At 41.1% G+C, this 22,143-nt stretch overlaps 1 protein-coding gene across 1 annotated transcript; it reads left to right on the top strand.

The window, feature by feature from the left end:
* Positions 1 to 1,898: 1,898 nt before the first annotated feature.
* Positions 1,899 to 21,112, top strand: LOC145500756 (uncharacterized). The gene is made up of 13 exons (XM_081480281.1): positions 1,899 to 1,958; positions 3,445 to 3,593; positions 4,642 to 4,785; positions 5,853 to 6,003; positions 9,417 to 9,464; positions 10,049 to 11,914; positions 13,334 to 13,485; positions 14,224 to 14,425; positions 14,847 to 15,100; positions 17,985 to 18,021; positions 18,273 to 18,375; positions 18,664 to 18,801; positions 19,271 to 21,112. Exons 1-13 carry the CDS (start codon positions 1,907 to 1,909, stop codon positions 19,536 to 19,538), a joined length of 3,564 nt encoding a protein of 1,187 aa, XP_081336407.1. The 5' UTR covers positions 1,899 to 1,906; the 3' UTR covers positions 19,539 to 21,112.
* The last annotated feature ends 1,031 nt before the right edge of the window (positions 21,113 to 22,143 follow it).

The raw sequence follows: 22,143 nt of genomic DNA, 5'->3' as shown, positions 1-22,143 counted from the left end.
TCTCAATCACGCATCGATCGGGCATGAAAGGTTCGACCATAACTCAACAATACAATTAACTGACGCATATCGAATTTATATTTTGAAAAAAAGCTTGTTGGATGCTATCTCTTTCCTTCCCAGAATGCCTCCGACTGTGTGCATCACGCGAAGCGATATTATCGCGAAATCTTCTGCCTGGTGCTCGTGATTACTGTGTTGAAAGTCTCTCCAAGCCCGGCTGAGGTAAGATGCTTGCATTTAAGCTTGAGGAATGAAATGCAGCTTGATATTTGTCCCACTGCTTGGTTAAGGGGCGAGTTCCTTCGTTTAATAGAAGGCTGATTGATTCGTTTGCCTTCGCGTGAGTGTGGCAAATGTTTACACAAAGAATCTCGCGTGCGCGAATTTCCTGAAAAGTACATTTAGACATGAAGGTAAATAAGAAGAAGTGTTAAATACGCCAGGCTGGTAAATATTTAAGTTGACTGTCGAGTACAGGTAAGTTGCCCAGCGGGTTAGGAAGCGAACTTTCTAAAACGAAACAATGATTTAGGCGTAAACAAAGCAAGATCAGGGGTACCTCGGTCCCAAAACACAGTTAATTGTTTGGTAAAGCACATTATCAATCGGTTCTTAGTTAATTCAATTTCAGCGTTATGTTTCATGCCATTTTGATCGAAATTGAGCATAAAAACGATGCACAGCGCCTGCTGTATGGCGATATTCTGCTGCATAATTTTGAGAACATGAATGCAAAGGACATTCATCACGAGTGTTCTTTGTAGTTGGTCAATGAGCATGTCTCCATAGATTTACGTAAGCAACGCCCAAGCTGTTTTGGATATATGAGCACAACAATCTGTATGAATATTTAACTTAGGATCACTTAGCTATATTCGTGTCTCTGAACTGGTGATAGTAGCTGAGTATGCGATTTGCAAAAAATGTGAAAGTGTCTCGTTCGTGAGAGGTCAGGAAAGGTTAAATCAAACTTCAACTGACGTCCGTTGTTAAAATTATCTATATCGTGTATATTTAATGGCTAACAGAGAAGTACTTGTACTTGTCATGAAAATGTTGATCGTTCATTCTAGAGCAATTAAAAATTCTAAACTGGGTAAGTCGGAGGAGAATTTGATTCACTCTAGTTTGCACAACCGTTCCAGACTCTTTCTCGCGTGTTCCCGATGAGTTTCGTTAATCGTATAATATATTGTCAGAGGAATTAAACATTCAGATATTCCAGTTACGTGATTACGGTCTAGAGAAGTCTGGAAACTGATGTGCTTAGAAGTTCCAATTAACTCCTATCATCAAGAATACTCGATCGTTGTTCATCGCTTTCACACGAGGAAATAGCTTTGACAACTGTTATTTCCGATATTTTCCGGCTAGACGATACTTCAGGATCAAGTTATAACCTTTACCTCAAGTTTTATAAGCTAGTTGAAAAAGAATTTTTACGAGTGAATATACCTTATAACGAGTCTTGTTGTGATGTTTCGCATGCCTGTTCCCATTTCGTTTATGTGAATTCTTTTGATATTTTTATTTCCGCAAGAAATCAAAAAAGTAAGGAATAAACCTGCAAGATCCGGGGCAAAACTTAATTAAAACACACTTTCATCCAAAAAGAAATGCAAATAATTTTGCAATAGTTTTTCGCCTGGTATTGTCAGCCGAGTGGTGAAAAATTTCGTTTGAAAATCGGCGTCGAGCCAGAAATTGTAACGCAAATTAAATGCTTAAGCAGCGGCTGTCAACTTATCTTTTATTTAAGATTGCTAATTTAGTAGGTTTTGTACCGTTGGCTGGATATCTTTACAGGCAATATTTCCTAGTCATTTACATCAATTCTGTGTTCTCCTCACAGCTGACCAATTATTATTATTGTTATTATTTTCTTTTACTGTCAGTTTAAGCCATGGGCACAGTTGTAGAAAGTTCGACATCCTACACCATTGAAACCATTCCAGGTGAGTGATAAATATTCGTATTTCCCCCGCGAGCGTCTCAGATAAAAGGGAATATTCTCGATCGAAAAGGATACAACAATTTATCTAGGTACATCTGTTTATAGTTTAACTTATTCTTTTTTTCCGGCCGCATTTTGCTACCGCAATATTCGTTTTCGTTATATTGCTACACGTAATATCGAATATTAAAATATTATGAGTAATCATGAAATCCGCTTAACTTCGATCGATTCAGAGTCATGCTTAAATGAACCTCTGTGACGTAGCGGACAGATTAGTTTATTTCCGGTCCGTAATTGCTGGAGTAAAAACAACTCTTTATCTCTTTATTACGTAACTGAAGGTTGATTGTGTGACTTAAGTTTAAGAAGTGGTTTCAAATACCCACGCAGTCGATTGAGCGGTCGAACATTTCTTGTCAATCAATTTCGAAATCCTTTTGACACAGTTGATAGTTTCTCTTAGTAGATGTATTTTGTCAGAGCACCTTTATTTGAATAGATTTTTAACTTTAATAATGATTTTATGTTGTCAAAGAAGCCAGAAATGCAATAAAACGAAGATTGAGTTTAAGAATTTACTTGCAAGTTTGATTTATGTCACCTCGCTATTCTTGGGTTTGGTATCTGAACTGGCTCAATGTTCGTGACCGAAACTTTTTTTTTTTTTTTTTTTTTTACATGAAATTAGTTTTGGACCCATTTCGTATCAAATTTAACAAACGTGTGCAACAAAGCGGCAATAAATAAAATAAAACATTAAAAGTCGATTTCTTTTTGTAAACAACCATCGTCAACTTTTCACTAAAGTTCACTATTTCAGGTTTACTGCGTCACTCAAGCTCTTCGTTGCATGTTGTGACGCCATTCAACGTTTCTGGCAGTTGGCGATTATATCATCATTGAAATCAACATTATCCGGTTTTCTTTAAGATCGATGCATTTATCTGTGAATTAGTAGCTGAACTGTTTTGGCAAGAATCCATGTTTTCTCCTGGGCTAGAAATAAGCTGAGTGCGAAATCCCTTTACTGCCATTTCAGCGACCGTTCTGAAACTCCGGGAAGTTCTTGTTATTGATATGACTCCTGTACAAGGAGTTAGTTTTAAAGGGATGTGTTTATTTTGTTTTTGTCCGTACGCTTGCGGTGAATATAAACGAGCAGGCCTTTCCTGTAGTCGCATATTAATTTATATATAAGATTATTAAATATACAAGAACATACATTTTGTTAGCTTCAAACTGTTTTCTTCATTCTTTGACTCTTCAAGAATTTCTAGTTAACCAGCATTTAGACCATGATCAGCATGCTAATTCTCCTCACTGTTTTGTTATATTTGGGTTTTTGGTCTGCGCGTCCTGAGATGATCAGCTTGTTCATTTTCATAGCCTACCTGATTGATTTGATAGACGCTGATCAATTCAGGGAGTCATTTATTAGTTTAATGCACCACCAAAGTTGATTGTTTTCCTTTTGACATCGTTAGGAGGCGAGCCTCTTGGAATGGAAACTGGCGCTATCCCGGATGAAAATATAACCGCTTCCTCCTCTGCAGGCCCCGCGCCACCGAAGTTAGCCCGGCTGAACGGGCTGTCCTCCTGGTGCGCAGGCAAGGCTGATGACTGCTTTTTACAGGTAAAGTTGCCTTCTCTTTTCTCTTTTTTATTTTGTTCCCGTGAACTTAATTGTGCAGTACAATAGCTTTTGGCATCCCTCCTTTCTCGCTCACATGCCTACATTCAGGATGAGGTGATTTAATTGCTGCTCGTCAGCCTGTAGCATTTGCTTCCAACAGAGCGTTGCGACAGTCTGTCTGTCCGATTGAGTGACGTGGTTCCTGTCAGTTAATTAATAAGACTTTCCTCAGGAAGGAAATTGAAATCAGGCGGTCAACACGCGCTGTAGTATTTTAAAACCATTAAATGACTTGAACAAGAGTTGACTATTTTTCAACATTGTTTTAGGGTAACTGAGGATCCACAAATCAAAGCCAGCTAATATCTTACGCAGTTAAAACACTGAAAATACCTTGCGTGAAAAATAACGGTAAATACAGTGATGAAGTCAGGGACAGCACAGCGGAGGTTATTTTAAAGTGGCAGGGCTAAAAAATTCTTGCCAAGACAAACAAGCATTAGGAGTCACCGGTTCAGCCGTTTTTTTTGCTTTCAAAGACAAGCGATAAAATTCATACATAATTCATGTCATCTGGAGCCCTAAAAAATTCAACCCGAGCAAAAAAGGGGTAGGGCTTTAGCCCTACCAGCCCCTCTCCCTCCATGGTCCCTGAGGTCAGCAACTAAATCTGCCTTAGTAGTCAAAAACCCAACCCGATGGTGACTTGGCCTTCAGTTCGTTTGCAGAGGGCCGGATTTTGTTTTCTCCCTGGTTCGCTACGTAAATGCGCCGAGCCGGTCGAGCCAAATTTAGCAAAGTATGAAAGGCCTATTGCTGTCTTCTCCGCGTGTACTGGAGTTTGCGTTTTGGAGCGACGTTCCGATTTTCAAAGTTTACTCCGGATGAGGGTCCTTTGGCAACTCAGTGACAATTATAGCCCATACTTTGTCTTTTCGTGTGAAAGGTGCAGAGTGTGAATCCCTAGCCGCCTCCTTACATACGATTAAGTAGTCTTAAGGGTATTAAACCTTATGCTAAATTAATTGTGTATCCATTATTGTTGAAGGTCAACCTCGGAGGTCTTCATTTGCTGTGTGCTGTAGCAACTCAAGGCAATCCTGGCGGGAACAGAGATTACGTGAAACGATACAAACTCATGTCTTCTGCAGATGGTGAAAACTGGACAACTTACGAGGAGAATGGAAATACTGTAAGTGATATTGAATGTCAGTGATGTCCTTTCGCGTATCTCCCCTTTTTCCATTTACTTCAGACAGTTTGGATATTCAGGTATCTGCCTAAAAGTCACTCCCCATGTATTAAGCTTCCCTCTACAACCCGCTTTTAAAAAAGAGTTGAAACATTTACGGAAGGAGGTAATTTTAAACTTTTTAATTTTATACCCTCTGCTCTCCTCTCTTTATCTATTCTCCCGAGATTCGCTAGGATTATTGTCATTAGCGGTTTCGTCGTCAGTACACAGATAGAACAAAACATTTCTCTTTGAAGTTTAATGAGCCGTCTATTGAGGGTAGAAACTTTCGGGGGTATGGCAAGGCGTACCGGCGTTGTATTTCCAAACGTCCAAGTATTTAATCCCAAAACAATAGACAGTTTTCGACATATTAAAATTCAGCTTGGCATTGAGGCTTGGAGTACACAAACAAAGGAAATTGAATAGACTACGAATAGTCCCTCTTTCGCTTAGTCCGTCGTGCGTGACGCGAAAGAAAACCGCGAGAAAAAAATGACCGCGCAAAATCCCGCACGCTCCTCGCCTCCGGGATTTCGCGCGGTCATTTTTGCCTCGCGGTTTTCTTTCGCATCACGCACGACGGACTAAGCGAAAGAGGGACCACTCGTAGTCTAGAAATTGAATGACCATGTTTATTCATTTCTTTTGTTCTGTGCCCTCTAGGCCTCACTGTCAAGCTGAATTTTAATATATCGAAAGTGGCCTATTGTAACAACATTGATGACAGATCCTGAACAATCGCGTGGCTAATTTGCATAGCAAACTTGTCAACGTCGTTGTCTTTTATGTTTAAGCCTATTGTTCGTTTAGCCATTTACAGATTTAATTGCGTACTAAAGAAGAGATTGTTCAATGATATTCAACATAGCCTGCGTAGCAAGCATCTTTTCCGCACTCCGTCCGCGCGTAAATTGCAGCGAGAGCAAAAACTCGACGAAGCAGAGGGTGGTGAGGCGAGAGAGGAAACTTATAGGCCTTGTGACTGAAGTTTCATTATTGCTGTTGATTCTTTCTTCTTCAAGATCATCGATGGCAACACGAACAACTGGGGTGTAAATAAGAAGGAATTGGAAAAAGAGATTATCACTCGTTACGTGCGGTTTTGCCCTGTCGACTGGTACTGTTGGCCATGTATGAGAGTGGAGCTGTACGGAGCTGCGCTGAACATAGGAGGTAGGAACTCACAATAGCTTCTAGACTAATCTCACATCGCCAGTTCTTGACTTTGTTTATTGAAAGCAGTCGTTTTAATGTGCGGTAAACGTTTGCGTTAACTCAGGCGCGACCAACAGCGAACCCTGCTCGTGAGCATGCTATGAAAGCTCTCCAACAAGATCGCCATAACTCTAGATTATTTTAGAGGAATATTCTTGAAGAAATCATCATTGAATGAAAGGGTTGAAGTTTGTGAGAAAATGACAGAAAATCCCATCGAGATCTCACCAGCTCGCTTCGCTCGCCGACGGTTTTACTCGTGCTGCCAACGATGAGAGCCTGCTCGCAGGCTAACCGAGATCATGCCAAGCAGATTTGCAAACATTAATCTTAAACGAGTTGGTCACTTTACAGAATTTATGAATTAACTTCAGTATAAATGACTATGATCTTTCACTTTGGCTAAGTCCAATTCGTATCAAAACTATCATTTCAGTGATCCTAGGAAGTGTATTTGTCCGCTGCTGTGTGAGCTGATTTGAGGGTATTATTTCTCATTTTTCATTTGTTGCCTCGCAAAATTCTGCGCCCATCTGTTTATAAATACATAATGAAGTGAAATGAACTGGCTGGATTATCCTTCAATTCGTGTGTTTGCTTGTTGTTGAGGTGCGCAGCATAAGCTTACCTCCTAACAATAGCGTCAGGGATTAGTTTTGAATAGATCAACCGAGCCAAAATCACGCAGTTTTATATTACTCAGAGGCTGTGTGAGCTGACGCCCGCAGAGACATCAACTGGTTTTCAGTGTTCTGCTTTCAAAAAGAGGAAAATATTCCCAAAAGCTAAAAGCTATTGCTTGAAATTTCCATTTTTCACCTAACTTCAGCTGAGCTTAGTAACGTAGACAAAGCACTCTTCCCTCGTTTTTAGTGCAGAGTGCACTATTGGGATGGTTATGGGGGTTGCCTGCCGCTAAGGAACTAAGGCGCTATGGCACTATGGCGCTAAGGTGTAAACTTTAATGTTTGTTTAATTAATTAATTTCAATTAATTAATTAGTCTAGAGGCAAGGAAGTAATGGGAGTAGGGTGGGAAAGGTACATGTGTACTCTACGTAAAACACATTCCATCGCCGTCGCTTAACTTTGAACATCGCAAAGCTATATATTTGTTTCAGGTAACCCCTTGCTCTCCTTGTGGTACCATTCTCTTTAGAACAAAACTAATTTGCCCTAAACGCATGCGTAGATTAGTTAGGGTTCGTGGCTTCTATATTAGGTGAAGGATACATTGCATACGGAATCACGCACAAATGTTGAGTGGTTTTCCTTATGGTAGAGCTCAACATGTAAGACGCATGCGTTCTAGCATTGTTAGTGTTATACACTATCTTTACGCGCAGTATTTTATATATCGTGTCATGCGACCAAGGACGGCAGTTATTTTTCAGGTAGCGCCAGTTGTCCCTTTTTATTGCAAAAGTGAAACGTTACTGTGGCTGCGTAGCTTTTAGAATTACAAACAGGTCGGTTCAACAAATATCATCTGCTGTTTTCAATCTACAATAGTGTGCTTGTCAGAGTTCAAATATATTGCTTCTCCTCAGCGACTTGTTTATTTCTTGCCTTAATTGTGTCTGTAAGAGAGACCAAAAAGTTCTCAAGTTAGTGGCGTTAATACTCCGCAAATTGTGAATTTGTAACAAAAGAAACCAGGAAAATGCTTAAATATTGCTGCAGACGCCGTGGCACCTAATGAAAGCGCAAATTAATTTAATCAGTCTTTGAGGAGACTCATTCATATCGGCCAAGTAGCGCTGTTTATCTTCAATACTTTTCGTTGAAAAGCTTCTCAGCCATCAATATCGTTGTGTGTTAATTTTGAATTGTTTTATTGTTAACAACAAAGGTGGCAACAGAAAAAGAAAGTGGTATTTCGTGACTATCTGATAATTAAATTAGTTCTTGTTCATCGGTAAAAATTTGCATTTTTAGTAAAACATCGTCTCTGTTCCGTTTCTTCATCACGACATCAGATATTTAACTTTCTTTCATTTATCTCCAAAAAACAAGGACATCTTCCGTATGTTTTGGAGAAAACAAGGGTTTCATATTACATGGCTTTGCGAGGAAAACAAAAGTATCAAGTTACAAAGTTGGCGTGAAGAGCTAAATTGTCACGTTTGCTGCTTCAGCGTATTGTTGAATTTAAAATGAACGAAAATCAACTTAAAGCACCAGTAGTAATTAATTTGTGCGTAATGTTTGGACCTTGAATGAAAATACAACCTTGAAACATACACACTGCAAAGGGGAAAAGCCGTAGCAGACTACCAAGGTAGACACAAACCGGAAGTGAACCGAGTAGGGGTGAGTACTTATGGGACTACTGTACCAGAGCTATCAATTGCGCTCTGCACTATCTGAGATTGTCTCACTAGTTATTGCATGGTTCACGTACGAGACATGTAACGCGTCGCTTTTGGAAATATTTGCTTAACGTACGCTAATGAAGCATTCTTCGTAAACAAATCAAACAGGTGAACGCTGCATCTTTTGGCACACATTACAACTGATAATTTATAACCATTGTCACATACACCTGCCGTTTTTCACTTGCATAAATTTAGCAAAGTGCTCTCTTTTTGGCAAGGGATACGAATATAATTTGCTCTCCAAATTGGAGTGGTTTTGTTTTGGAAACAATTTCTTTTTTGTTGGCAGTGGATAATGTGATAAAAACCCTAAAGGTGTACAAGATATCATTTAGTAACATGCTCAGCTTGGTAGGTTTTTATTACCAAAGCTTCGATTCTTTGAATGTGCGACGCCATCTTGTCTTGTTAGACAAGAATAACAAGTCGCGGTTACAAAGCCCATATATTTCTTCTGTCTAAATCGATTTCGAGAGAATATAAAGGTTAAGTAGCGATTTTGAATTCTTAAATTTTTGCTATTCGGATTCCAAAAGGTGAGTGTGCTTTCTCTTTATTTCGGTGATCTTTATGTGTTTAGAGAGGCCGGAATTAAAAATACAGAAAACTCCATTCATTTGTTTTCTAATTTTGCGAAATCGTAAATCGTAGTTTTTCTGCCGGTTTCCACTACAACGATCCTGAAGAGCTTGTTTAGTACCGTAATTTAAGCTGAAATCAAGTTATTCTGAACTTGTTCCTTGGTAATAGATAAAAACAGAACGGAGTGATAGGACCCTGAGAGAAAAAACTTCGCTAAAATTTCCTTGGGTCCTTGCCATGTTGTGCCGTCTTCCTGCCAACTTAAAATGCCGGTGTGCTATGTTGTCACTGAATTTCTTTCGCACATGTACAGCGGGTTAATTGTACGGTTTATGTATTGACTCTACTTTCATTTCTGTCTCTGGTCACAATTTTTTTTAAACTTATTATCAATAAACAAATTCTTTCCCAGATAAATTCCCAACTGTTGAGTCTGATGACGGAGGCAGTTACGTTGTGGGTAAGTGGCGTCGGAACCGACAAAGTAAATCAGTTTGAATTTATTTTCGTTACGATTTTCCATTTCTCTACGTACGACTAACTGGTTTACTATAACTGGCAGTTATGTTCTCAGCTGGTGGTTTACATGTACAATATTTTAGACTTAGCCTTAAGGTATAAACGTTAGTTGAAGGGACCTGATCGAAATTTTTCATCGTTTAATAATAGTTCGTTTAGTAACCTCGCATGAGAAATTAAATGTTTGTCGGTTTGCCTCATATTCATTCAAACAGCAGTATATCTTCACAGCACCTCCATTGTCTCGTACGTCAATGGTTTGTGCGGTAGCAATTAAGCAAGAAACGCCTCGAATTTTCCCAAAATTTGGCGCAAAGATAGCGTCATTATAGCCCTCTAGGTTTTTCCGCTCTCTTTTACCTCCGCCCGAAACTTTCTTAGCAGCGAAACTTGATCGGAAGGAAATTTCAGTTCAGCTTATCAGCTTTTAGTTTCCCGCCATTTGTTAGCGGCAGGTGAGACGTTTGGCGCCCTTTGTCCACCCACTGCTAATCACTCATGCAAATCGCTTTTATTACTTCACAGAGAAAGTTCTAGTGACATCGTACGAAACGCGTGCTGATGAAACTGGAGACCCGGACGAAGACTCATTGAAGGAACAGGAGAAGAAACTAATTCGGGAGGCGAAGGAAAGGCAGCGAATAGAAGAAGAACAGCGAAACAGATTGGAAGAAATTCAAATTATTATTGAACAAGAAGAAGTTAAAAGAAGGCCTTCCGTCGAAGACATGGATATAAACGAACGGAAGGAAGCCGAGGCTCGAATTCAATTGGTTCTCAACGAAGAAAGGACGATGGAGAGGCGAGAGAAACCCGACGGCGAGGATGTATCTCAACCTGATGTCGAGGAGGAAAAACATGATCGTGTCACCAGGGAGTATAACAGAATCGACGAAGAGCATCGTAAGCGAATGGAAGCACTTACGGCGATACTAGGTGAAGATGAAGAACGTAGAAAGAAAGAAAAGGAAGAAAGAAGGTTGGCTGAAGAGGAGGCAAGGAAAAAGAGAGAGGAAGACAGACGTAAAAAGGAAGAAGAATTAAAGCAAAAGCGTGAAGAAGAAAGACGTAAATGGGAAGAGGAGCATCGAAAATGGGAAGAGGAGAGAAAAAAACGAGATAAGGAACTTGAAGCTGTGCTGGAGGAGGGCAGGAGAAAGCGAGCAGAGGAGCGTAGGAAACGAGAGGAGGAACTGAAGAAGGCACGAGAGGAGGAGAGGAGGAAGCGAGAAGAAGAACGAAAGAAACGCATGGAAGAGGAGATGAAGAAACTGGAGGAACTGAAGAGAGAGAGGGAAGAGAGGTGGAATAAGAAGACAGAGGTGGTCATATCTGACATTGACCTGTCAATAAAACCAAAACAAGACGAGGAAGATACCAAAAATCGACAAGACGAGAAAAAGAAGAAAGAAGAAGGATGGATGAAAAGAGTGGAAACGCCACGCTTAGTCGAGGAAGAAATGAAAAAATTCAGAGACGAAGAACGGAAGCGTCTCGAGGAGGAACGGAAGAAGTTACAGGAGAAAGAAATTGCCCAGGTAGAAGCGGAAAAGGAGTTCAAATCGGAGATAAGAGTTTTGAGGCAGGAGAAGCCAGAGACGATAACAAAGGTTTCTGTTGCAACAATCCAGTTAGCTTCTGCCCCGGACCTTGGGGAAGAAAAACGAAGGATTAAATGGAAAATGGAGAAAATTGAACAGGACCGATTACTGAGAGAACAGGAAGAGAAGAAGCGACGGGAAGAAGCTGAAAGAAAGAGAAAAGAAGACGAAGAGAGGACGAAGCAAGAGGAAGAACGAAGGCGGAGAGATGAGGAGGCAGAAAAGGAGAGGCTCAAGGAGGAGCTGAAACTGAAAAAAGAGGCTGAAGAGAGAGAGAAGAGGGAAGAGGAAGAACGTAAGCGACAGGAGGAGGAGCTACGGCGGCGGATGACGCTCGAGGAGAGAAGAAAAAAATTAGAAGAGGATAGGAAGAAACGAGAGGACGAAGAGCGAATCTGGAGGCGTGAAATGGAGGAAAGAAAGAAAAGAGAGGAAGAGGAAAAACGTAAACAGGTGGAAAGCAAGAGACTCAAACGTCTTAGCATTGAACGAAAGAAGTTTGAAGAAGATGAGAAGAAGCGTTTGGATGCTATTGAACGCAAACGGCTTGAAGATGAAGAGAGGGAGCGACTGGAAGATGAACAAAGACGACGCGAGGAGAGGGAGAGGTGGAAAATGAAGCAAGCAGAGCGAAGGAGAAGTGGCGAGATTTTCCGCCATAAAAGTGAAGAAGATTTGCGGAAAAGAGAGGAGAGGTATTCATGGAAGGAAAGGCAAAGAAAGCAGAGGGACAGCAAAAGTTTTGAGACGAAGTGGGAGTTCATAAATGGCGAGCGAGTTGAAGTACCAGGTAAGCGTTAACTACACAAAATAAATATCCCTCAAGGTTGCCTCTCGTGGTCGGGGTATCCTCCGTACCTAGTTCAGTTCCGTGGGCGGGGTAACATTTGACAGCGAATCGTTTCCATGAGAATCGCTAAATTGGCATCAGGGTAGAGGGTTACTCGCTTGAAATGTAAGGTGGTCAAGTGACTGAGGGCCAAATTTTCCCTTTCCAATCAAACACTTTAGCCATTTTTACCTCACCTTCTAGGGACATGTCGGGACTTAGAATGCGCGCGGAAATTGCTCGTTAGCAGGAACAACTCTTGTGAACTCTCTGATTGAAGGTGTCAGGAGCAGGGAGGGGTTACCTACCTACCCAGGACAGCTTCCTGTCTTCATATCAGCAGACCCTTGGAGCACGCTTTTGCTCTCGTGAATTACAATAACGTCATGAATTTGTACTTCCTGTGATAGCTGTCGTGTCTTCTAATGACGCACACAAATTGTTATAACATGTCGAAATTGTCATTCGAGCTGTCGTACATTGTAATAGCACATTGACAGTAATTTTGGCATGTTCAACTTCCCGACCAACTGTATTTGGAAAAAGGAGAAAATACCAGCGTTTTAAAACTATATTCTGTGGTTGTTGTCCTAACTGGTTTAGTTCAAATAGATTTATTTCTGAGTGAATATATGAGAGATCTAGAATTACAACTGCGGAGAAAGACGTAAAGGTTGACACGATCATCGCAGTTTATATGTGCACAAATGATCCCGTTTGAGCCTGACTTCTTTTCAGGCGTTATTTTGGCAACTGCGAAAGTTTTACTTTTCAAATTCACGTATAATGTTACATTTTTAAGTAAAATGGAATTAACGTGAATTTTTGAAGTGAATTTTGCATATTGTATATTAAGCAGTGCTCGACAGCATCGAAGTGTTTGCCTCAATTAACATAGGAATATATGCTTCCAATTTAGAAACAATTGGGTAAGAGATGAAACATTCGGACACTACCAAAATTGAACGACGTCGCAGGCCAAGTCAAATTTAACTATCAGAGGAATTTAAGATCATTTATTTCCAAATTGAACTAGCATTTAGTCGTACTACTTGCTTTTATTGTTTTAAAGGACTCTTAAAACGTCGTGTATCCGATCACAACAAACAAACATGCAAACATGAAGCTCGCTTGTTCTCCGCGCTTGTCATAGGTCACGTGCTTTTTGAATTGAGTCCTCATTGGTTAATGTTGTTGTTGAGTTCGTTTTCATTATATGGCCAATGTTGTTTATGTTTTTGTTGCTTCATCGCAAGCCATAACGAAACTGGAAGCAAAAAGATAAGGCAAACACATTGCGCGCTTGTAAGCCACTCAAAGTGCAATATTTTCCTTTTTAGAAGATATCTTTATATTATTTACCTTTTTCTTTTTGCTCAGTTGACGAGTCATTTGTGTCGCTGGTGAGTGACACATCGTACAGTGAACCCTCAGAAGTGTTCGAGGACGAGACTCCTAGTGCTAAATATGTAATGGTGAACACTGTTGAGACCACGAGAACACAGGACACAACACCAAACGTTGATGAAAAGGTAAGTCGTGGATACCTCGCTTTTGTTCAAAGAGGATCTTAATTTTGATTGAAACATAAAGGTCAAAAGCACCTCAAATGCTACGCGGAGATTTTGCGCCGTTGTTTTTACAGATTGACGATCGAGACATCTTTCCCTTTTTGAGGATCCAAGTGACATAATTTCGAATTAAAAAAGGCGTGAGGCGCAATATTAGCAGTCTCAGCTCCAATGCAATCCTTGAAGTATTCTATCGCTGAATTAGGTTGACTTGCACTCTCTATTTATCTGAATTTCAAACGAAAATACAAAATTCAGAAGACATTTTTTATTACTGGGAAATACTAAAACAAAATAGTTGTGTATTATCCGAATATGGCTGCGAATGGGTTTTTGAAAGCGATGCTCAACGAGCTTGTGAAGGCAGAAAGGTCTCTTATTAGCCTCTTGGCCGGGAGGAATCGTTGCGTTAGACTAGCAACGTGCCTTATTGCTGCGATACCAAAGGAGAAAAAATTAGGAGTGTGGAATTAACTTCGAAATACATACAGTCGATTTTGCGCTAACGGACTTTACCCTTAGTAGATAGTTCGTCGCGATCCGATCCAAATACAAGCACTACATGTTAAACCTCCCAGAAGACCTGCCTTAAGGGAGCACGTTTCCTGGTTCAAAGAGCGCCCGCTTGCGGGAGGTTCCACTGTAAATCTCGTCCTCAGGTTCTATATTCCAACAGGACTGTATTTTAATCTGTTGAAGGACTCAGCAAGAACGACCTCAACCATCCGTGTCATTACCACAACAACAACAAAAACACGCACGAAGTACCGAGAACCAAAAGAGAAACATCCCAGTGTTACTTCAGAAGAGACGTCGCTAAATGGACAGGTGTTGCCGTACAGGTCCCAACCGCGCTGCGATCATTTGCTTCCTAGAGATGCCTCTGTGCAGGAAGCGGAAGGTAAACTTTGTTCAACTTTCTTTTTTCTAGCAATGAATATGTTCATGAAATACCAGTATTTTTACCGTACCATGGAGACACGGTGGCTTCATGGCTAGTACGCTCGACTCCGGATCGAGCGGGCCGGGTTTGAGCCTTGTTCGGGGACATTGCGCTGTGTTCTTGCGGAAGACAAATTACTGCCACAGTGCCTCTTTCCACCCGGTGTATAAATGAGTACCAGCTAATTTAATGTTAGGGGTTACCCTGCAATGGACTAGCATCCCATCTGGGGGGGAGTAGAAATACTCCTAGTCGGTTCATACCACATGCAGAAACCGCGATAAGCTCCGACCTGATGGACCACTTTGCTCATATGTAGACTTAACCTGTTCCTTACCGTTAAAAACAAACCTGACTTTTCTTTCTTGTTAACCTTCAGAAATGAGCTTTCTCGACAAAATTGAAGAAGGCGAAGGCAAACTCAGGCCATTTCCGAGCTGGTACGGGGGACTGGACATGGGTAGCCTACCGCACCTGTATTTTCCTACTAGTCCAATCCGGGACTCTGATATTGACCTACTGCTGAGCATAGAGAACGAGGGCCTGAAATCTTGGAAGCGAGTCAAAAAGTCTGGAGAGCTGGAAATTTACTCGCGGAAAGGACTGGAGAGAGGAAGTCCACCTGTTACCAGGGTAACTGAGAGTAGCTAATAGAGGGCAAAGAAGTAGATGATACAGAATGGGGCTAGGCCCCGATATCTCGATTAACTAGAATGATTGTTTTTCTCTCCTTCACTACGCAATTACTCCACAGATCAATGGGCAATTTCCGAATTCCTTTAGCCTTCTTCTCAAAGCGAGTCTTGCTGCCCATCCTTTCAATCATATGAAAATGAAATTTCATTTACATGGAAATAAAAGTCATTTTCATGTGAATGGTTGTGCACCAGGCCTCGCTTTCATAGAGAGGCTTAAGGCAACTCGGAAATGGGCTGTTCATATTTCTGTCTGTCTATTCTGTTCTGTTCTTGGCTTCTTTTTTCAATTATGGATATTTCTGAAACCATTATTTTAGATTGATTTGATTACAAACAAGAGAAAATGAGGGGACAGAGAGGGACATTGAGGGCGTTGGCTGGGATATGTCGATTCCACTTGAGTTATTTTTAGTTTTAGGCGGAAACGGAAGTCTATTTCCCCAGACGTCCGCATGATACCTTTCACCCGTTGACCAGGGAATTTTTAAAGGGCGGTCTACGTGGAAATACGTTTTTGTCAGTAGAAGCGCGTAAAGAACCACAACCTATTTGGAATAAAAACGCTGGGTGAAAGAAATATCAAAGTTTTTCCCCTGAAAATTTGAATCAAAGAAATCAGCGATGACAACAAGAAAGAATTTATTTGCTTTCATTTCTATAACAACATGCAGAGAGGTAACGTATTGTTCGATATTGAAAACATATATAACATGGAATACTGTTTCAAGCTGTAGCGATCCTGATACCTCTAAACGCATCGACGAAAGAAATCTTAGCCCACCGAAGAAAACTATTTTGGTTCCCACGGCAAAACTATTTTTGAACCCAGCGGCAAAATTACCCTCAACCCAGCGACAGGAGAATATAATTCTGGCCGAGCTGCAAAACAGTTCGGAGGGTAGCTAAAATATTTTGAATCTAGGAACCAAAACAACTCGAAGCCTAGCGATTAGCGACAGAAATCAACTTGAATACTATATCACAACAAAACAATTCCCAACCATACGACAGAAGTCTATTTGAACCTCAACAGCGCGGATAAAACAACACGGAGTGTAGCGATTAGCCTAGAAAATAACTCAACAAAACAACAGCTCAGAGCGATCAGTGATCAGCGACAGAAATAATGTTGAATAGCGGTACAGTGACAAACTGAAAAGAGCTCGCCGTGAAGCGACCTGCGACAGAAATAACTTGGACTCCAGCAACAAAACAGCTCGAGGTGGGACGACCAGTGACCGTCAGAAATAATTTTGAATACAATAACAAATACCTTAGAGTAGCGCTCAGCGAGAGAAATAATTTTGCATGCCGGCACAGCGATTAAACAACTAGAGGCATGGCGATCATGGGAATGTAGCAACAGAACTAGTTGTGAATGCTGATACAGCGACAAAACAGACAACCCGGGCAGAAATAATTTTGAATTCACAGAGAAACAGAACAACTCACAGCGCGGTAGTGATCAGCGACAGAAACAATTTTTCTGTTCAACGACAGAACAACTCGCATTCAAACGACAAAAAATGATTTTGTACCAGCAACTAAAGTACATTGAACTGAGCGTAAGGGACAACTTCTTCTAACTGCTTTTCCAACAGAGAAAACCAGAAAAAACGGAAGTGTCATCTTCGTTTGATCATGTTCATGCCACGTTTTCTTCACCTTCGGTTAATTTGCACTAATGTAAGCTTTCTCTCTTCGGTGTGGGGAGAAAATCTCATTGTCCTTGCCAACATCAATGTCGAAGTCCACCGGCTTGTAAACTCCATTTGAAAAAGCCACAGTGCATAGTCCATAACAGTAGCCACGACCTTTATAACATGCTCCGCCGGAATGTTTTGTTGACCACTCAGAACTACATTTCCGCCCGTCTGCATGTGCCATTTTATTCCCAAGGAGATGTAAAAATATATCTCCCACATTGATTTATCCAGCCAGAAATACCAACTGCCTCTAATGTACCCGTAAAAGGCGCTTCTATCGAAAAAGCGTATTTCCCCGTGGACCGCCGTTACTAAATTGCCTGATCACCTAAAGAATAATGGTATCATGCGGACGTAAAAGGAAATGCACTCCCGCTGTTTTCGGCAACCCTAAAATAACTTTAGCGGAATTGACATATCCCAAGGCCTGGACTGGGAGCCTCCCTCTCTGTCCCTCATTTTCTCTTGATTACAAAGCCACTGCATGAATTGTTCAGTCTGTTTTGATTAGTATAAAGACTTGTTAATAAGGTTTAATCCATTTCAGCTCTCTTTATGTGTTATATTTATTTTATTTCACGGCGTTGTGTTGGCCGAAGTATGGTACACGTTTTAGCCTCTTCCAGGCGTCCACTTAGCTGAGGCGCCAGCGTGAAAAACAGCGCGCGAAAAATAGAAAAAAAGCGCGGCGAGAGGAAACTTCCTCTCGCCGCGCTTTTTCATCTTTTCGCGCGCTGTTTTTCGCACTGTGCCCCAACTAACTGAACGCCTAGGAGAGGTTATACTAAACACGTTTTAACCGTCCGAACGTTTGCTCAAGAAACCCGCCGCAAATTGGGACCCTTTGAAAGTCTGAAAGTAACAAGAATTGTTTATTTTGGAACTTTGTGATGAGGGAATTACTGCTTTAAGTTTGCGAAACTTTTATGGTAGAGCGCGAAGCTCGATTCACGCAGCGCGCTGGTGCACCTGAGGGACACGCGCGTTGTGAGCGTGTCACTCGCGTGTTACGTTCCTGTTGTAAGCGGCTCTCGCTTGGCGCTCTATCCGAGTTAAGGATAACAAGAGGCGAGCGACATAGCAGAAAACTCAATGACTTTTTTAATTTTTCAGGCTGTAATGGTATTGAAAGACATTCCCTACAGAGATGGTAAGTTATCCCATGTTAAGTGTGCTTCCGCAGAGAATTATACAATCGAACCGATTGTGTTTTTCATGTTTGTGAGACACGTGTGACACGCGTGATATACGTGACATCTGTGACGTGTGTGACATGTGTGATTCTTGTGACACGTGTGACATGTGACATGTGACATGTGACTGTAACCTCGAGAAATACATCATTTGTTGAACTTTTCTGGCCACATGTTGTTATAAAATACATTTTTCCATTTGTCTTAGCTATTGATTTAGTCTCTGACTGGGATGAACGAACCAAATGGGACAAGACATTTGACGGTATCTCATTCCTTGATCAGATGGCCGACTTCAAACTCCTTAAATGGTGAGTGTAAGATGTCTTGGGCCCAGTCCACTATACGCTGGAGAAGGTTGAAAACGGTTTTTTGTTGCATGTTTCCTCCAACAGCGCAACGCCTTAGTACATTTATAAACGCCCATCTAACCCACAACCCACAATCCATAATCCTTAACTTTTTTTCTGGGGAAGGGCTCGAAACGCTAGCTTCACTAACTCGGCGGTTAATGTACCAATGTAATCAAACTTCAAGTTAAGATTTCATAGTATGACAAAGTATATGACTTTTCACTTATTTTTGTCGCCATTTTGTAGTTCTCAGAAGAAGAAAAATCGCTGTGTAGTGTTAGCAAGCCTGGATCGTGAAGACGAGGAACCTTGTTACGCGTGGGCTTGGAAAGGGTCCAGTCATCCGAGCGTCCCTGGGGAGGATACTAAAGTCACAGTTATGAGGTTGGTGTTGTTTCGCGCCATTATAGCACGTTATTTACACTTTTGTTTTTGTGTAATCAGCTGAGTCATCACGTGGGATCTAGAGTTCGCATGGAAGTGCAAAATAAAATATTCCCACTGTTCTGAATGAGCTTACACGGTCATAACCTTCCTTGAATATGTTAGGATAATCTTTTTTTTGGCTATATCAGTTTTTGTCTTTTATTTGGTGCATACTTTATTGAACACTATATAATTACGAAACCCAATCCGGCAGGAGGCTAAGAGGTTGGTTATTCGCAGAGTGTGCTGAAGGGGGGTGAGAACCTAAGATTACACGACGGTAAACGTAGAGCTCCCAGAATGTTAGGCTTCAGTTAAAGCTAGCACAAACTTCAGGCCCAGCTCAGTCGTGTGTTTGCTGATCCAACTATGCGTGTTCCTACGTATGCGTTTCCCACTTATTCACTCGATTTTCGCCTTTCAATAGATTAGAGACTGGTATTTGCGGCGCAGTCATTCGTCCATATCACGACGCCACCAGATCCTCCAAAATCACACTCATTACACAGATACGAGGCTCTGTACCCAGTCCACTGAAGAGCACGTACCTTACGGGCAACCCGAGTAAGTGGCTGCTTTGGCTTAAGAAACATCACACATCACAAGTGAAGAGCACCATGGAAAAGGAAGAAGACGATAAAAACAAAGACGACGCTTCTTCAGCTTCCTCGAAGTCGTATAAGCAAGACTCATGAGTACAGAGCAAGTTTTAGCGTAACTTCTTTACTTTAAAGGGACGAATCTTTAGAATATTGTAGCGTTTTAGAGGTGGCTTGTTTTTAAATTTTTAAAAGGCAGTTTTTTGTGAGATAATCTTAGGCTGAGGTTCATTGATAACTTTTATAACGAACTCATAGACGACAGGTTAATCAATTATCATCTTCTCTTCTTTGGTCTTAAACCAGTTGGAAGCGAATGTGAGATATACCCGAAAAAAGGTGCAACTGAGTGTCGCGGGCTCAGAGGTTGGCCTTGGTGGTCGGTCCGTGCGCTCCGCTCTGCTCTGCGATAAACTTAGGAAGCAAAATGAACTGGTCGCAGTATAATAATTATACTAACACCAATGCTAACAACAGGTTCTGACGAAAAAGGTTTTAAATATCACTCCAGTATGTAGGCTTGAGTCACCTTCAATGTAGTAATCAGAATAAGAAATGCAGGTTTTCATACTAAACTGAAAAGTGTTGGAGTTTCACAAGATGAACCAGTATTCACGGCGGTAAATTTTTTGTACAACTAACTCAGTATTGCTGAAGTTAAACAGAAAACAAAAAAACTTGTTTTTGTTTGCTATTCAATATGCCAACCTAAACCTTCGGGAAAGCTAATTTAAATCATGCACACTTTTGTTTTTTAGTCAATTTTGCAGTGAACGAAAAATGCCAGCCATTGGGATCAGAGACTGATATTTTGCCACATAAACCTAACAGCAACTTATTTTTCCAGCTGAAAAATCGAAAACATCAAATTCAACAAGTAACAATATTCAAACACACAAAATCACGATTAAGGGCGTTTGCAAATGTTGTTGTTGGATATCTCCAATAAAAGCAGTTTTCAAACGGTGGATTTGTCCCCTCACTCGCGCGGGAGTGGCAACCTTTTAAATTGTTTGAAACGCCCCATGAATCTGTAGCGGTATGCTATCAGTCTGGAAATTAGAAATCTGTTGCTCCCCTAATTTGTCCTTTTAGCAGCCTGTTGACTCACTATTACAAATTTCCTGACAAGAAAAAGTTTCGTCGAGCCTCACAGACACGTGATTGTACCGTTCCGTAAGGTACGTGCACGTGACGGGTCCACATTACACATTTTGGTTTCATAATATTAGGAATAGTGATGGTGCAGCATGTATGATGTAGTATTAAATTTGATGTGAGAAGCGAAGCGAGAAAAAGTTTTAAAGATGTAAGTAGTTAGAATATTGTTTAACTTTAAGAGCGTGTAAGCAAAGCTTGCAATATGTGAATTTTTCCCTAAGGAGATTGCGTGATGCGCCCTCTTATGTCACGCATTTTTTACTCTCCTTATGCTAACTGCGCGATCTGCTTTTAAATCAGGACTGCTGTCTGGGAGTAAAGAAAATATTTTAATTCGATTTTCTTTTAGTTCTGAATATAATCGCCTTGGATTGTACGTGTTTTTATGGACGTTTTAATCGATATACATCACTAAAATTGTGTGGGTAGAGAAATCGGGTGGGAACACCCAAATTCTTTTCGTGTCAGTTAAACCGTGTGAGTGGTCATAAAATAAAAAAGTATTTTAATGACTTGGAGTATGTCTTTTTGATTTGATGCCATGATGTCACTGCATTGTCTAGCATGTCCATTTTAAAAGTGTTCATACTAACACGGTCAGTTTGTTATAAGTTTTCCAAAATGCAGTCGCCTCTCTTTTTCAAAGAGAACTAAAGAGAATGTCAAAACTGAAGAATGTTTCTTTCTTGGTGAGCGGTTTATCGCCCTCGCGCGCAGTTAGGTAGTGGATCATGTATTCCGGATTGAGCCAGTGTCATTGATTATAGGACAAGATACATTACAATTACAGTGCATCCTCCATTCAGGAGTGTGAATAGCCTCCCTAACACAGACGCTCTCTGGGCTCGTCACGTAATCTTCAACCCCACAGACGTGAGGGAGGAGGATTGCGTGACGAGCCCAAAGAGCGTCTTTCGTAGGAGGCTAGAGTTTGAATTAATACCAGTGACCTGACAAAATGCTGGAGGTGCCCTGCGATGAATTGGCATGCATCAAGGAGACGCAACAAGTTCTCAATAGTCGCTTCATGCTACAGCATCATTCTCCAGCAGTGCTGGACAGTTAGCCAATTGGGTCGGGTACGAATTGCATATCATGATGTGCAGTGATTGTGCTGTAATAAGTTATGATCGGGCGGTTTTCTTTGTTGATTAAAGTTAATTAAATGAATGCTAATGAAGTACATTAATCGCCGTAATTCGTTTGGGAAGCTAATGTTTTGAGCGTCATGTCCTTTTTAAGAAGAGAACGCACCCCCCCCCCCCACCCCTCAGTATACAACCCAGCCCACTCTCCATGTCGTTAAACATCATACCATCGACTCCACCTGTTCAAGGATAATGAAAAAGTAAGGTTTTAACTCTGTTAGATCAGGATAAACTAAAATCTCTCTTGGTCAAACTTTAAAGAGAGTTTACCGATCATAGACTTAACTGCCAAAGCATTAGACTACGAGGAGTCCCTCCTTCGCTTAGTCCGTCGTGCGTGACGCGAAAGAAAAGCGCGAGAGAAAAATGGCCGCGCAAAATCCTGGAGGCGA

This window comes from Orbicella franksi, chromosome 10 (genome assembly GCF_964199315.1).
Source record: "Orbicella franksi chromosome 10, jaOrbFran1.1, whole genome shotgun sequence".
In the NCBI taxonomy this organism is placed as follows: Eukaryota; Metazoa; Cnidaria; class Anthozoa; order Scleractinia; family Merulinidae; genus Orbicella; species Orbicella franksi.
The sequence above is the reverse complement of the archived record's forward strand: the minus strand, read 5'-3'. Positions and strand labels throughout refer to the sequence as shown.

Coding starts and splice junctions, on each gene's coding strand:
- LOC145500756 (XM_081480281.1), top strand. CDS start 1,907: ATGGGCACAGTTGTAGAAAGTTCGACATCCTACACCATTGAAACCATT. Junction 1,959..3,444: donor CACCATTGAAACCATTCCAG/GTGAGTGATAAA, acceptor TGACATCGTTAG/GAGGCGAGCCTCTTGGAATG. Junction 18,802..19,270: donor ACTAAAGTCACAGTTATGAG/GTTGGTGTTGTT, acceptor GCCTTTCAATAG/ATTAGAGACTGGTATTTGCG.